This window comes from Macrosteles quadrilineatus, unplaced genomic scaffold, assembly GCF_028750875.1.
Source record: "Macrosteles quadrilineatus isolate MER2022 unplaced genomic scaffold, UCM_ALF_1.0 Scaffold_1__1_contigs__length_201487025, whole genome shotgun sequence".
NCBI lineage: Eukaryota > Metazoa > Arthropoda > Insecta > Hemiptera > Cicadellidae > Macrosteles > Macrosteles quadrilineatus.
The window spans coordinates 148091863-148109693 of NW_026542594.1; the positions used below are offsets into that span (position 1 = coordinate 148091863).

General features: G+C 35.3%; 2 protein-coding genes across 2 annotated transcripts in view; one reads left to right on the top strand and one right to left on the bottom strand.

The window, feature by feature from the left end:
• Window positions 1-6257, top strand: part of LOC128986945 (protein jagged-1b) — a 119658-nt gene extending 113401 nt beyond the window's left edge. Inside the window, exons 16-20 of the mRNA XM_054407568.1 lie at window positions 147-331; window positions 1883-2218; window positions 3107-3254; window positions 3737-3923; window positions 4343-6257. Coding sequence (XP_054263543.1) covers window positions 147-331; window positions 1883-2218; window positions 3107-3254; window positions 3737-3923; window positions 4343-4682 — 1196 coding nt within the window. The 3' untranslated portion in view covers window positions 4683-6257. The remainder of the gene's footprint in view (window positions 1-146; window positions 332-1882; window positions 2219-3106; window positions 3255-3736; window positions 3924-4342) is intronic.
• Window positions 6258-10112: 3855 nt separating this feature from the next.
• On the bottom strand, window positions 10113-17260 carry LOC128986954 (serine palmitoyltransferase small subunit A). The gene is made up of 2 exons (XM_054407582.1): window positions 16843-17260; window positions 10113-13827 (listed from the first exon to the last, which is right to left on the bottom strand). Exons 1-2 carry the CDS (start codon window positions 16964-16966, stop codon window positions 13688-13690), a joined length of 264 nt encoding a protein of 87 aa, XP_054263557.1. The 5' UTR covers window positions 16967-17260; the 3' UTR covers window positions 10113-13687.
• Between the last annotated feature and the right edge of the window lie 571 nt (window positions 17261-17831).

The following is a 17831-nucleotide window of genomic DNA, read 5'->3' on the forward strand; positions in this document are numbered from 1 at the left end:
AATTTTTACAGGACTTCATAATACAATTAATTTACCATAACTCCCCACAGTTACCATATTAGTTTGAATAATCAACTCCCTACTGAACAGTGCACTTTCTCTGGTTTACTTGGTTAACTTGTGAAAAAGAGTTATCTTTCTAACAGTGGATGAAGTGTCACTTCTGCGAGGGGTTTGCTTGTGGAAAGGACAATACTTTGCCAACAACACCAACTGGCCGGATGACTGCAACACGTGTTCCTGTGTGGAAGGCATGGTCCGCTGTACTCGGGTCTGGTGTGGTCTCAAGAACTGCCTTGGCTTTCCAGGAGCAAGCTGTGGAGATAACCAGGTCAGTCAAGTTGTGCATGGTCAGTTAATCCCTTCAGTCAATGTGGTAGAAAGGAAAGAAATTGTATGAGATCATGCTAATTGGTAGTTGTTTTATTATTTCTTTTAAATTTAAGTATGTTTAACAAATAAAATTTGATCATTTTTCCTTAAATTCAAATGCTTTTATGGGTGGATATCAAACTGAGAGAGAATTTATGTCCCAGCAAAAAAACATATAAATAAATAAAAAAAACTATAACTAATTTTTATTTAATTGTTCCATGTACAATTTATGAAAGGATTTGTCATATATTAATATTTAAAACAATATTTGAAAGCCGTTTTTGTCAGGTCACTAACTGTCCCCAAGACGTCATATAGAAACTTGAAGCAGTTTATGAAATTTAAAATATAAAAATAAATAAACATTTATGCTGTACAAACATTGTTGTACAAAAATTATTTTAACAATGAATATCATAGTTTTTGTGGTCCACTGTTGTCACAACGACAATTTCAGCTGTTAGCTGTTACAACGGCACTATAGACCAAGACGGCCATATTCATCAGGTCGCTAATGCTCAGGTCGCTGACTTTATTGCTCTTTATAAACGTTTAACTCAGGTCGCTGATGCTATTGACCTGATGTTATTCCCGATTATTCTTTGTTTCATCACAGATCCAGTAGATTTATATGTAATGTGTGTAATGGGGGGGTTTTACTCTTCTTTGTTTCAAATGAATATACTTTCATACCAGTACTTTGGTGATGACAATGTTATATTTCTACAGATTGCTAACGTTTTTCTAACAACAGTAACATTACTAAATCAAGATAATTTTTACTAAAAGTTGTATTGTCTGAAAATGACTTGCATTTGCAGTAAATATACTCCTTCTTTACTTCGCTGAGCGCCATATTTAAAGCCTAAAAAACGTCTGTTTTGCTAGCGCCGCATCAGGTCACTAACGCCACATCAGATCGCTAACACTCACAAAAATGAATTTTTTTAAATATATTACACTGTTGATGTATTATTTTAAATGGTTTGTTCTCTGCTTGGTGAAAGTAGTTAAAAATTAGAATGACAATTTTTGTACATTAAATATTTCAAATTTTTTATCAAAAACCTGACATTTCAGATTGTTCCCGTTATTAATGTTTTATTTTTACATATAATTTTTTTTTTTTAATTTGAAATATATGATAGATGCATTATTCAGGAAACAAGTTAGATGTTTATAAATATTGTTTTTAATTTTCTATTTCCTATTTTTTTCTACTTTTACTCCTACTTATTTTTTCTACAAAAAATAGAAAAACTTACACTGAAGCTTTGCTATGGTTAGCAATGTAATGTAACACTTAATATTATATATATTGATTTTTTTACAGTAACTTATAAATGAAATTTGGTTTTTTTATTATTTTTAATCAAACTAATTAAAACACCATCATTCTTAAATCAAACTAATGTAAACGTTAATTTTAAAATTATGGTGCTCCTATAAATTGTATGCTCTGGGCCTTAGCCTGTTTGTTTTACTGAGTGTATTTATTTGCTCCCAGGTGTGTGTGCCAGCGCCCAAAGAGGCATGTCTGACTGGAGGCTGTGGGCCGTGGGGCGACTGTCGGGAGTTGCTCAGTGGTAAGCTGGTAGGTCCGCCCCTGGTTCCTGCACCTCCGTCCTGCTGGCCCAACCAAGCCTCACTGAGCAACACGTGTGTGCGGCTCAGTCTGCTGCTAGAGCGAGGGCGACTACCACTGGGCGTCAGTACCGAGGGCTTGTGTGGTGAGTTGCGCAGTCTGTTGGCCGCACACCAAGCCACCAGCGGGGCACACGACAGCCTCGTCCTGCTCTGCGACCTCAAGACTGGGGTCAACGACACTCTAGAAGTCACTATGGTGAGGGAGCTACACAAATTAACATCTTTGTTTTAATTATTTTTCAGGAATATGCCTACTTATTATTTTCAAATTTAAAAGATTTGATCAAATCATGGTACAATGTGTTACACACAAAGCAAGTGTTTAAGTGTTTTGGCACGGTTTAAAGATTGATTTTATTGAAGGTACACTCTGAAATACAAAACAAATTTTATCGCTCGCTACTCAATATAGTAAGTACTGGTAGTCCACTGGAGCTTAAGTACTTCATCGAAACATTGGAAAGCACGAAATATTGCTGCATCTGCCTTACTGGCACTCGTCCCAACCGGCCGACTGTGTGACCTGATGGCTAAGTTGACAAATGTGTGTAAAGTGTAAGAGTAGTACTGAGGTCTTTCTTTATACACAGGTTGATTCCCCTACTTTTGAAAACCATATTAAGCTTAGGCTACTAAGTGTGGCTTAGCCAGTGGGAGGGCCCACCTTAGATAAACTATGTCCGACAAGAAATGCTTAAAAATATCTGTTAATGGGTTAACATGAATGGTCCTATGTTTTGTATCAGTTACAAATTTTTACTTGATAAAATAATCAGTTCCTGATTTCTCAGTTTACTAACTTATTTGATTCCTTCTAGTAACAACGATGTGGAATATTTACTACTAAAACATAGGTAACTAAACTTTGAACTTCACAACAATTTTGTAATGTTCACATTTTCATAAGACATAAAGTTAAAACAATGTTTATTTTTTTACTACTTTAAAACACCTCCATGGTGTTGGTCATTGAGTACTCCATAACACATTGTAATACGATTTATTTATCACTCCACAACTTCTGTACCTACATATTCTGTCAGCATGTTACTTGATTATTGAACTGTTGTGATTGTGGTTATAGTCAGAGACGGGTGATGGCCAGGCTGTCAAGGAAGGCATCAGAGTTCTGGGTGAGCTGATCAGCCGCAAGCAGACCAACAGTCTCTCGGCACTCACATCCGTAGTCGAGGTCAAAGTTGAGACTGCTCTAGTCAGTGATAGGGCAGACGGTAAGTAGAACAAGTTATGCAATTTAACCTTCACAATGTAATTTATTAAACTTTTCATACTCATTTCTGCACATGACGGTGGTATGAAACGTGAAGTTTACAAACCCTCCTCAATTGTTACCTCAAATAATATTACTGTTACAATTACTATCATTAAAATTCATTTTAAAATATATAACACTACATTGAACAATTATACTGAGATTTTTACTCTGTCATTATTATTCTGATACTACTTTTTTGGCAGTAAGTTATAATAAGTAGTATCAGCACTACTGAAAACTAGCTACACTATTTACATGTCCTAGTATCCTTTGCATCTCTTGCTTGTCCTAAGTATTCTTTGCATGATCCAATGTCTTGTTCAAAGTGAAAACTGATAGCGTGCTGACGGATTGAAGAAATCATTACAATACAGTTTGGAAAAGGAAGAAATAAAAATTGGAATAACCTACCAATATTGAACTTTGTAAATGTGTCAGGTGGAGGCAGCTACTGGCTGGGAGTGTTGTGTGTGATCCTTCTGACAGCTGCTTTGTCACTGCTGACTGCCATGTTGTATTGCCATCGCAGTCGAGGTCAGGGCCTCAGTCCGTCCGGGGCAGACTCTTGTCGCCATCATGACGACGAGAAGTCCAACAACCTCCAGAATGAAGAGAACCTCCGCAGGTAATTAGACCCTCTCTTAATTGACCCTAGACCAAGTGTCGCTTGGATTAACCACCTCTGCCAAGGCAAAAATAGAGGTTGATTATCTGCCCTGAATTTCAAAACTGTTAGGTTAGACAGATTTTTTAGGAATCTTGACCTGGCTGTTTTGAGTAAATTTTAAAACGAACATAAATGAACATAAATAATTGTGTAAATAATGTTCTTAAAATGCAATTAATGGTGTGTGTGTGTATTATTAATTACAGTAATGTTTAATTAGGATGGCTGCATCTCTAAGTATTTATATGTTGAATAATACAATTGGCAGAAATGTAGTGTGTGTTGTTTGGTAAGGCCAAATACCACCCAGGGATGGGTCCATAGCGATGGAAGTCAGTAAAAGAGAAAGATTGTCTTACAACTTGGGTTGGTTGCAGGTACGCCAACCCTCTGAAGGAAGAGTCGGCGTCACAGGGCAGCAGCCTGGGTGGCAGCCTATGTGACCTGCCTCGAGTGAGTGTGGTGCGACCTCTGAGCTCGGCCTCCAGCGCAGAGATGTTGGAGATGGAGGGAGGCAAGGGTTGTCCTTCCTCTAGCCAAGTGTTGCTGCTCAAGACACAGAACACTGACACCAAGAACAACACTGTCAGTGACACCTCCCCACAGAAGAAAGACTTTACTTGCAAAAGGATAAATTTGAAAGTGCTACCTCCAGTTCAAAGGACGTTGCCAACAAACAGTGATCAACCAGGAGACATCCTAACAGTCCTGGTTTAGCCGGTCAAAGCTATCTCACTGCCCTTGTGTTTAGTTGAAATTGTATAGTTTATGTAAATTGCCATACATTTTTTAGTTTTATGTTTTTTATACATCTTGGATTGTAACTAGTTATTTTAACTTTGCAACACGTTAAGGGTTTACAATAACAATTTTTAGCTACAGGAACAAAAGTAAATGCAGATTTCTTCATTTGAATAAATGTTTTGAATAAGACATCTCTATGTTCCTTAGACAGAAATGTATATTTTTATTTACAAAATATAGATAGATTTACAAACTAATTGTTTTTCTCTAAGACTCTTTAAGTAGCTTTAATATAATTTCAGTGCAATGAACAACTACGTTTTAAGTATTGTTAATGAGGGAAATCACCCTTTAACAGCTGATGTTGTAGCCAATGTGGCAGATCTCTAAGACATGTCAGTTTTTAGTGCTATGGAAATGCCACTTTAAAGCCTTAGGTTAAGCATTGTGATATTGATAATTTATTTATGTGTACAGATAGGTGTTATGTAAAACAGGTATTTTTCTAAGATGAAACTATAACAGATGAGATCTTTTATTGTAGATTTCTCAAGAAAGAGACACATTTTTTATTTGTAGAATGTATGAAAGAATTATAACATTAGGTTGTACCATATAATAAATTATTTCATCATACTGTAACCGTTCATCTTGAAGAAAACATTTTTAACAAACTCATACAACAAACTCCATACCAAAAGTACTGCACCCCAAATCATTTTAACAATAAGAAAACATACTAAATATTATTTACTTTAGAGTGAACTCTTAATTGTATGGACTAAAATGTTAGTGTGTTTGAAAAAAATTAGAAGTGTTATGATAAATCCTCTGTTGATCACTCCTAAATGTATTCGACTAAGCTACAGCCACATGGAGTAATATCAATTATGCTTTGTACAAGTTTTTATTTTTCGATATCATTATTTGCTCCCATTTATTTATCATCTTCATGAATCAGTTGCAGACAATTTTAAGGTATATTTACGTTCAGTAAATGCTTGAGTGAGTTAATGTCATATACTTATTTCTCATATTTTTTTCTATCTATCTTCAAAATTATTATAACCGAATAGAAGTCCGTTCATGAACTACAGCATCTCCTCTGATATCATACTACTATTATTATGTAATCTAGTAAAAACTTCAGAAGAAGAGTTTAAATCAACGCACTGAAGCGTTGTCAAAACATGAACCAGATTATTATTATGTTTCCTAAAGATATGTTTCCATTTTGTACAAATACAAGTCTCAAGTGCTGGGATATGTGCCTGGGACAGATCCCACAGTTGTGATACATAGAGTACTTTTGTATGATTATGCAAACTGTCGGCACTTCGTCCCGGACCACAAAATGTCCCAGGCACAAATCCCACAAGATATTTGTTTCAATGAAAACATACCTTTATTCTGTAAAATTGCAAAACACAGCTCTAAATTGAAATAATTAACTAGAACACATTGCAGTTAACCTACAATTTCTTATTTATTAATACCAATCAATGGTAGTTTGATTTTAGTAGTAGATGATGGTAGTAATTTTAATGGTATCAATAAATCTCTGTACAAATAGAAAAATTTGATCTTTCAAAAATCCAACAGATTATTATAACTATTTCACTTTTTATAGAGCTAAAATTTTGAACAAACTTTTTGTTGACAGAAAAATTAGAGTGTTCAGATTGAAATTAATAACTGGGATATATATTGAAATTTATTGAATTTAGGTACTTTTGTTATACAATGAAAATGATTGTTCATTAATTATTATTCTCCAAGCGCCAATATAATATGTAGCAGCTACATATTATAAATACCTGTAGAATCATAGTTGTTTATTTAGACTTATAAGTTTTATTTTGTTGAATTCCTATTGATTTGTAATTTGTGTAAATATACATATAAATGTTATGATAGAAATATGTACATATTTAGTGACTTATTTCGTTGATAGAATATTAGTTTATATTTGTACAGTGTATGTGATTAAAATTTATATTTTTATTGAAGAAACAATTGAAAATGTGATTTATTGTATAGATTGATGGTGTTATTTGTACATTGTATACAGAAGATAAATTATTTAATTTTAACTATTTGCTATTTTGTACTTAAAAGTGTTTTCATGCTGAGTACTTTACAATGAATTACAAGTTAGTAAATTGTTAGCAAATTAGCAATTGATCGTTTTGGGTGTTCACGGTGTGCCACAAAATTAAAGTTACAAGAATAATGTATGCATCATGACTACATTTCAGAATTCCTCATGAAATTTGTTTAGATTACCTATTTAAATGATTATATTTATGAAATAGAAGAGTTTCTTATTCATAGACCTTCATTTTAACAATGACTTTATTATAATGAAACTATTAACATGATCGCTAAAAGTTGTACTGAATGTAAATTAGACAAATAAATGTTTTCTATGTACATTGGATTTATTTTTATCACCATTAAACTCAAACAGTTTGTGCAATATTTTTGCTACCCATAAAAAATAGTTTTGTAAAATTTATGTTAATTTTGACGATGTGTACGATTATTTGTTATAAAGTATGATTATTGTTTGGTGCCAAGAAAATAAACTATTTAATAATGATCCATTTACATTTAAACACGTTTTATAAAGGAACATGTAATAAAGGAAAACGGTAACATCACTTCATTGTTGTTCGATCTAGCAACCTTGTATCAGCTGTTGCTGGGCCCACTGAGCTAGAGAGAGATACAACTTGGAGGATTCTCTTACAGTAGAACCCCTCATATCCGGCCTTGGTTTTACCGGTCCTCTGTTTATCCGGCCCCTTCCAGGAAGCCAATATCAAAATTTTTTTCTCACAGCTTACCGACGTTTAGATGCAAGCACTAATCTTTGTGACTGATGAAGTCATAAAATAAATTTTTCTCATTATTTATCTGTTTGTATACATTTTTTTGCTGAGTCACTATAATCAGTTGAGCTAGGAGGCCTAACCTCTTATCAGTTGGTTGATTATTTCCAAAGTGGGGTTAGTCCAGTACAGTACGAGTACATTAATTTTTTTATTTCACAAAATGGTTAAGAATGTTGAGTAGAAATGCATGTACCATTTAAGTCCTAATGATCTTTAAGTCCAATTTATTGTAATTTTTACCTCCATTTAATAGGTTTTGTTACCTGGAATCGTAATATTTGTACATTCATTACTTAATGACTTTAACCTACAAATATTTTTTTTTCTTTTTACAAACATGTTTATTTTTCTAAAAATTATCCCAGAACAGAATTAAATGATACTTTTGATTGCATATATTGATTACCTATTATTATTAGGTATGAATTGTCATTTTCATTGTAGGTTGGTTTATCCGGCCAAATCGGTCAGGGACTTGGTCCCGTGGTGGCCGGATATGAGGGGTTCTACTGTATTCACTTAATAAGAGAATTTTGAGAGACGTTTGATGCCATTGGTACTAGGAGTAGAGTACATTGTACCTTTTACTTTTACTTAGTACATTGGAAGTAGGGGCAAGGGCGGTCCTAGACATATATTTAGGGGGGGGTCACCGGGAGGGCCTGGAATACCCCCCAGCAAAGGAGGGGGGTCCGAGGGTTCCCCCCCAGGAAAAAGTTGGAAATAAGTGCTGAAATTAGCCATCATCCAGGTCGGGAACCGGAGATTCTGTGTGTGTCAAGTTGTACTTGAGTTTTGATTAGCGGGAAAAGACCGTGAATCAGTGTTGTACAGGACTGGAAAAATTATCTTTCTATGTAAATAAAATTAAGAGTTTTATAAGTCACCTCAATTTAAGGAATTTTTTATTTCCAGAATATCTACATAGTGCTCGTAACCTCTGCTTAACGAATTTTCAGCGTCTTTCTCTTCATATAACGACCCCCTCTCCTTCCCACATAATCGTTTTGGAAACATCACAGCTCCTTTGATGAAAATGAAATGGAAAAATGACTTCAACTTTAACGCTTGCGCCAACAATCGTCTGCTCCGTTTTACACTTCTGTCTGCTGTGCGCTATGTTACAACAGACTTCAGATACAACAGCTGGGGAATGATGACGATATAATGATTAGTAAACTGTGATTGAGTGATTAGTATAACCATGGTAACTTTAGTAGGCTGTGATTGGGCAATGAGTAAATATGGTGACTTGTTGAATTTGTGTATGAATTGAAGAGAACCCTAAGAAAGAACAGAAGAAAAAATAAAAATAATAACAAAATTGTTCTCGTTACATTCTTTTTAAGAGTGTTTTTATTATCTCTAAATATAATTTTACACTTTTGTATTGCTTATCTATTAATTCCTATGTTGTGATACAGCACCTACCGGTAGCCTATCTGTCTATCATGAGCATAGCTTACAAAACTTTCTAAGGTTTAATATTTACGTTATTTATAGCAATACAGTGTTTGGCTAGTTATTAGTTGAGTTTGAGTGAGCTGTAATTTTAAAAATTGCCATTTGTACAACTGAACCAAGATAAATTATTTGAAATGTCATTATTGCACAATAATAATGATTGTGCAATATTGAATTTCGTTGATAAAAATGCAAATTTTTTATACTATATTGGATTAACCGTATTTTTCATTACCCCCCCCCCCCCCCACTATTAACTCAGGTAATAGAGTATCTACACTTAAAGTATTAAGTAATAATTACAATCAAGTAGCCTATGCTACTTGATTGTATTTTAACGAGCTTTATGTCAACAAAGCGTGCTGTGCCGAGTCGCGGTGTAGCTGTACGTGTCTGTACCACGCGTTATCTTTATCTATCTCAGCAGTTGAGCCATTCCGTGCCCTCCCTCTTAGATCTCACGTCTTGCTAATCCTGAACAATAAATTCCTACACGAATCCTAAACTATCCTAAAATCCTATTTTAACTAATTGAAATCAATAATATAACTACTATTGTCATTAATTAATCAACTTTCTATCTAGTGACTTTGTAATATATTTTTGATTGTCGTCACGTTGAACACTGTTGCAATTAACTTTAGCCCCCCCCCATTTGAATTTTTGGAACCCCCCCCCCCCAAGAATTTCAATGACGCAGTCTGCGTCACAGCCCCCCCCCCTTGTGGGCACCCCTGTCTTAGAGCAAGGATTTACGCTGCTGTTGAGCAAGTTACACCTGAAATGCTAGTGCGAGTCTGGGAAGAAATCGACTATCGATGGGATGTCTGCAGGATAACCAACAGAAGTCACATAGAACATCTTTAGTTTAAGGTAAATAACTTGAAGTGTTTTCATTTAAAACAACACCAAAACCAGCTCTGTAACTTGTTTAATAAGATTTATATGAATTTTCAAAGTTGTAAAGTCCTTTTTGAATCACCCGGTACTATAATACATACTGCTGATAAGGGAAATAACAAATCAGATGGTAACACATAGGTAATATGTAAGAACAAATCAAAATTTATTAACAAAGAATATATAAGTACAACAAAAGATAACATAAAATGTAATTTTCAAACATGTACCATTTTTACAAAAAAAACTTTCATTTAAGAATAACTGTCTTTTTAATAAGGTGTTTTTAGTGTCACAAAGGACCACACTACATTAGTAATAGCAGTTCCACAATGAATCAAGCTCTTGTATGAATCAATATTGTGATGTTTTGATAGCTTCTATGTAGCATGAATGAAAAACCATGAACAAACAAATTATAGAATAATTTATATTTTGTGAATCAAAATTTATATAACAATGGACTGATAACACTTCAATATGGATATATTTTTATTACAGCATGTATATGGGTATACAGGCCCGTTTTTGACCCTGTCAGCGCCCTAGGCACATCTAATAGTAGCGCCCATTTGCAATATATATATAACAGGGTGTCCACCGACCGGGAAATCCGGGAATCATGCGGGGGATTTTTGAACCATGAATTTTGTATTTATACCTAGAGTTTTCAATTCACCGTGATCGCGCATGACCAAAGTGATGTTTCCGTGATCGCGGGAGACGATAATATGTCTACACACGGCCGCGAGGGATGATCAGAATTTTCCGCGATTGCAGAAGACGATGATGGTATCTACAGAGCCGCAACGGATAATTAGAGTATTGCCGCGATTACAGAAGACGATGATAATGTCCACACGACCGCGGGAAACAGCAAGAATTTTGCCGCGATCGTAGAAGACGATGATGATCTCCACACGACTGGAGGACATTTAACATTTTCCCGCAATCGCGGGAGACGATTACGATGTCTTCACAACTGCGGGAAACGATTACGATGTCTACAGAACCGCGGAATACAATAATGATTTCTACGCGGCCACGAGGGATGATCACAATAATGCCGCGATCGCTCAAGACGATGATAATGTCCACATGACCGCGGGAAAAGATGAGAATTTTGCCTCATTCGCCGAAGACGATTATATCCATATGTCCGCGGGAGATGATTACCATTTTGCCGCAATCACGGGAGGTGATCACTACATGTCCAAACGACCAACGGGGACGATATAATGATGTCTTCACGGCCGCGAGGGGTGATCAGAATTTTATCGCAATCGCGCAAGACGATGATTATGGCCACACGATCGCGGGAAAAGGTCAAAATGTTGCCTAATTTGCGTAAGAGGATGATGACCTCCACAAGACTGAGGGAGATGATTACCGTTTTTCTACAATCGCGGGAGGTGATTACTATGTCCACACGACCGTGGGGCACGATATGATGTCTTCACGACCGCGAGGGGTGGTCAGAATTTGACCGCAATAGCATGCAAATACTACCACGATTTTTTTTTAATTTCCAAATTTTTGGCGCCCCCAAAAAAAGCCAATTGCCTCGCGCCCTAGGCACGTGCCTACCGTGCCTATTCGGTAAATCGGCCCTGTGGGTATATTTTTATGACTAAATTAATAAATTAGCCTACCTTCGTCAACCAGCTCCTGCATTGTAACAAATGTTACAGTCGTTTCAGCATCACTGTGCTATCATCAGACAGTGAAGTTCAACCATAAGGCATCGTTAAAACACCAAACGTAAAAATATCAAAAACATGAAAAAACACTGACTTGGAAATCCTTCACACCAAAGGTTAGGAAGTTAGTCACCCTGGAAGAATTTGAGATTTACAAAGCCCACATAAAAATGACAATAGTGAACTTACAAACTACAATTCAAATCACACGTAATTTTCAATAGTCCTTTTAATCAGAGGAAGGAACCAAGACCAAGAGAACAAAGTACAGCTGATAACCCCTGCGGCCGACATGACAACGCAGGGATGACTCCAAGCAGCTCCTCGCTCGAGTGTGGAAATGTGCATTCAACAGGCCTGTTTTTTAATAACCCCGTTTTGGTATGTGTAACTTATGTTGCGTGTGACATTTTTATGTTTTTGTGTTTTAAGGACGCCTTATGGCTGAACTTTAATGTCTGATGATGGCATAGTGATGCTTAAACGACCATAACATTTCTGACACTACAGGAGATGGTTGATTGATCTAGCCATAAGATCAGCTCAGGGGCTAGAAATTACGGATTTTGGATTTTTATGTTATTTATTACATTAAAAAACCCCACATAAATAATTTTAAGTAATGCTTACCCAGAGTTGAGCATTGTAACAGGATGCAAATTTTTAAAACTATTTCATCAAATTAGTACCGATAATTGTTTTGCTGCTCTTCAAATTTACATCATACAATAAGGTAGTAAATTAAAAACAATTTTAACAAACAAATAGATCATATAACAGATGGAAGTACTTAATTATTACACTTAAGGAACATGAAAACACAAACTACAATTAATTGCCCTACATATTGAATTACTTGTGCTTAGGCTTGATGCCTTAATGTTGGTAACTAATAAATACATGAGCTTTGATTTTTTTTTTTATTTCATTTGACAATAATCTTGCACAATCAATAGAGCTGGCCCTAGGCCAGTGCAAAAGGTGCGGGATGGAAATATGTTAGTAATTAATGCTTCCCAATTGGTGGATGCAATAGCGAGTTTATAAGGTAAATATCCATTTACCAATTTAAAACTTGCCAGCGTACTTAGAAGTATAAGAGTTCCCTTCCAATGCTCTCATTTCAACACAATATTACACCAACACTCAACTTATTTGAAGCTATAATGAGTTTGCTGTTACTTGCTGAGTGTCCACAGCTTTTGTAGAAACTGGAAATCGTTAGTGTGTTTTGTATAAATCCACAAAATTTTATATTAATAGTAATAGCAAACAAAAATAATCTGCCAATAAACTAGTTAATACATTTTTTGTGTTGTCAAAAAACGCAATGTAAAAATGAGGAGAAACCTGACACAATCTACCTGGAAATCCAGTCAAAGATGAAGACATTGAGTATAATAAATAAGAAAAAAATTAACAATCGCAGAACATGATCACAATGTTTCTCAACTCGCGGAAGCCGTTGCGATTTTGAGAAATGATGATGGGTATCGTCTTGACCACAGAGAACTATCGTGGCCAAGTTACTATGACTGCGGGAGATGATCATGTACATGTTGCGATGATTGTAAGAAAAGATCACTGATATATTTGTGAGTCCTAGAAATCATCACGGATGTTACTGTGATCCTATATTTTCATGACAAATGTTGCTGAAAGGTAACTCGCGGTTTGACTAAAAACAGCCAACTCTGATTGCTGGTGTGAAATACAAGTCGCTCCATGAGTTATTGTTTCAAAGCCAAGTTCAATTTTAATGGACTGTCCCCCTTCATAGAAAATAAATTACAAGCTATTTTTTGCCTGTACAAAATAATTACTTGAAATGCACTTCAGCCGATACAATCAAGTATTTTTATATTACATGCTTGCATTATCATTTTATTATTGATTATACAAAGTATTAAAATCTATACATGCAACACAATTTATTTAGAAAACACTGAAAAATATATAATTGGTTTACAACCACTTGGATTGTAAAATAAGTTCCATAACAAGTAAATAACGAGGTTTAGTCTATTAGCTGACTTTCTGTTCTAATAGAGTCCATCTCCAGTATTTTCAGCTCGGTGAGTAGAGACAAGGTGTAGTGTGGTAAGTACATGTATGAAGAATAAGCTACAAGGGAGATTATCATCACGATGATTCCATCTGGACAAATAGGTTAAGGATATATTTTTGTACCAAATAACTGTTAAAACTTTTTTTTATATTATATTGTATTTTATAGACCAATCTTATACCCTTATGTTAAACTGCAGTTTACTGAAATTCAATTCATCGTTAAGGCTCTACTCTATCAGTCATAGATGAAAATACAAGGATATTCTTACTTGGTGTTTTAACAGCAGATTCAACATTTTGTTTGAATTACCGTAAACTAAGATATAAAAGTATATTACGTTTCTACTCCAGAAAATAGATGTTTATTGAACGAGTACGGGTATGGTTGTTCCTGCGGGAGATAAAGTCGAGTGTAGAATTACCATTCAAGTACGGTAAACACATTTTGGACGAGTGACGTACGATATTTTTTTCATACTAGGCCTACTTTAACACAAAGTACGTAGCATTGGAGATATAAATTGCCACACCACCGTGGATAATGCTTGAGCAACAAAAGGTGCTCCCCAGGCTATAACCTTCAAGGTTATAAATATCATAGTTGCTGCTATTAACTAATAAGCCAATGTTCACTAAAGAACAATAGGCCTACTGAAAAATGTTGCACCTTGAACAGCATGTCCAATTCATCAATTTTGTTGATTAAACTTTGAATATTACTATAAAACATTGATAATTTGTTTAAATTAGCCTACTGATCCTCTAGACTTGGGCTCGACTGTACTGCTAAAGCTGAAGCTAGGCCTACCCCTTCGGACTGGGAAAGTTAAGTTAAGTTTAAGTTAAGTTTTGGATACATCCTCCTTCTGTATTGAACTCACTTTGACAAACATTTTGGTAGAAGACATAGGCCTTTCTGATCATAGTGCCATTTGGGCTGAAATACCCAATTTTAAATGTAAAGTAGAAAATAAAAAGTATACCCTAAAGAGAAGATTTACACCAGAGGCTATTCACGAATTTAAAGAGTCAATAAAGCAAACAGATTGGAAGGTAGAATCAAACAAGTCAGCAAATGAAAATTATGATAACTTTTTAAGAGAGTTCATGTTAAATATGAATGAGTCCTTTCCTGTAAAACCTTTGAGGCAAGAAAATGGTAAAGTAATAAAATGGATAACAGAAGGTATAAGAATTTCAAGTAAGAAAAAAAGACTTCTCCACAGTGAAATAAAGATTAATAAAAGTGCCAAGTTGCAAAATTACTACAAGATATATAGACGAATATTTAGAAAAGTTGGGCAGCTAAACGTAAGGCAAATGATGACTTTATTAAAAGATCTAAATGTAAGAGTAGAGCATCATGGAGGGTAATAAAGAATGAGTTGGGAATGATACAAAAGAATAATAATGACATAAAAGAAATATTAATTGACGGAAAAACTATCAACAACCCCATTGTTATTCCTAATTACTTTAACAACCATTACCTAAAAATAAAACAACAACTGAAAGTTCAAAGTTTGCCACATAGAGCAATTGAGTGCTGTAGTAAGGTAGCCATCCCAGAGAATACAGAATTTACATTTAAAGAAGTAAAAGAGATAGATGTATTAAAGATTATTAAGTCAATATCGAACAAGAGATCAACAGGTTGGGATGAAATTCCAGTTAGATTAATTAAGGACTGTAAAGAGTACATAGCTGCACCACTTACAAAAATAATAAATCAATCATTAAAAACTGGTGAATTTCCAACAAACCTTAAAACTTCAATCGTAAGGCCAATTTTTAAGAAAGGAAATAGAAATTTAATTGAAAACTATCGCCCTGTCTCACTATTACCTGTGTTTTCTAAAATAATTGAAAAGGTGGTACACACACAACTACAAGAATATTTAGAATCAAACAGATTAATTACAAACAGTCAGCATGGTTTTAGGAAGTCACACTCAACAAACTCAGCACTAATATCACTAACAGATGATATATATAAGGCCATGGATGGATCACAGTCGACTCTTGCAGTTTGCTGTGATCTATCAAAGGCTTTTGACTGTGTAGACCATGCAGTCCTTTTAAAAAAATTAACTAAATATGGGATCAGAGGGTCGAGTTGGAAGTGGTTTGAATCATACCTAACAGGAAGAAGGCAAAAAATATCAATAATAATAGAAAACAATAAATATGAATCTGAGTATGACACAGTTGTAACAGGAGTGCCACAAGGCTCAATTTTAGGCCCAGTTTTATTTACTATATACACCAACGACCTCCCAGAGAATGTAAATGCCAAAATAATCATGTTTGCTGATGACACTACTGCACTCATAAAAGGAAAGCATTTATTAGATATAAAGGAGAACGCAGAGGCTACGATACAAGATCTAGAGCATTGGTTTGTTATTAATGGCCTTCATTTAAATACTAGTAAGACGAGTTTAGTTCATTTTAGAAACTTACAGAGTAGGGAAGGAGAGTTGAAGCTAAGAATTAGTGGTAATGATGGTAATGACTATTTGAATCCAATGGTTTAATTTCTTCTGATCAGTTTGGCTTTAGGCCTGGTATGTCAATGGCCAACGCGGTTGGGGCCCTTGCTTCATTAAGAGTTTCGAGTGAGGCTTAGCCACTCGTGCTTTGTTATGTGACCTGAGCAAGGAGTAATGTATCCTCTACATATCAGGTGACATTACCTATCGGTAATAACCTACTCGGCTGTATTTTTCCGCAAAACGGCTAGCAACAGATTTTATAAGGCGCACGCACTACTTATTGCTGCATTTACCCCCGCTAAATTGGTCCCCAGGTACATGATATTGATACTGTCGTGTCCATTAGGTATGTGTCCTCTATCAGGTACCACTATCATTAATAACTAACGCGGCCGTATTTTTCCGCAAAACGGCCAGCAATAGATTTTATAACTTAAGGCGCGCACACTACTTATTGCTGAGTTATTGCCAGGTTTGCACAAGTGCCAATTTTAATTCACTCTAACATTCATAATTGGCAAATTACATTAACTTATTCTACAATTGCAATTTATAATCCATCTATTTTAGACTAGGTCTAGGGTAGGTTACACAGTCAAAAGGATACTCAGTAGTTTTTTCTCCCATGGTTCAAACATATAAATGCATGTTATCAATTCATATTGAAAATACCAATAAGATAACCAGTTCATTAGGAAATTGAACATTTTCTTCATGTAAAAAATTATCATCAAGACGAATACTCCTTAAACACTCGAAATTATTGAACCAGAAATCTCTCCTAAAACTTGGATAGGACTGACACTGGTGGCCTAGAGAATATTATGAATTCTAGCCTATTTAGTGAGACAAACAAAAATTTTCTAGTTGATAACCTCTGACGTTTTGTGAAAATGTTAAACGAAATCACATGTCCTACACAAATCACAATTATTCAGTTCACTCATAAAATAAAGAACACTACGAACACTGAGTAATATTTAAGTTATTTTTGTTTACTTCTTAGTTTAGGTTATCCTCCTCTGATCAGTCTGATCCAACCATAGAAGAAGAAGTAATAGTAAACTTAATAATAAATAAAATAAGAAAACTCACCTTTTTTCTCCTTCTGATTGAAATAAGTAAGCCAAAAAAAAGTGCAATGAAACTTCTCATTGTATTACTTTTCTTAGAGGTTTGGGTCGTACGTCGTATCATTGTTTAATGTTTATACATTAGAAGTGTCAGGAGCGCGCCTGAGGAAAGGACAATTATTGACGATGCTGCAAAATTGCAAACCATCCTCTCTGCAATCGATCCTACTTTGGATGGCAACACCTTCAAGCTATTTCGTGTAGGCAAAATCTCCAGTAACAAAAGCCCCGCCCGATTAAGAGGCGGTCGGATAGAGCCCCGTATCCCATATTTTGCAGGCGTCACGAGCAACAACACAGTCCTCCCAAAACAGACTTTTGTAATAGTACCACCCTTGGCCACCAGTTTCGTGGCTGTCGCATAACGGGATCTGAGATGGTTGACAACCCTGTGTTACCTAGAAACTTGAAAGCATCAACTCGACTACCCTCAGCCTGTGTCCTAGCCCTTGTCTATTGTCCC

What these genes read in the sequence shown, in the direction of transcription:
- LOC128986954 (XM_054407582.1), bottom strand. Translation starts at nt 16,966, where the DNA reads ATGATAATTTTTTACATGAAGAAAATGTTCAATTTCCTAATGAACTGG. An exon ending in ATGGGAGAAAAAACTACTGA is followed by an intron (nt 13,828 to 16,842) that starts GTATCCTTTTGA and finishes CTATTTGTCCAG; the next exon opens with ATGGAATCATCGTGATGATA.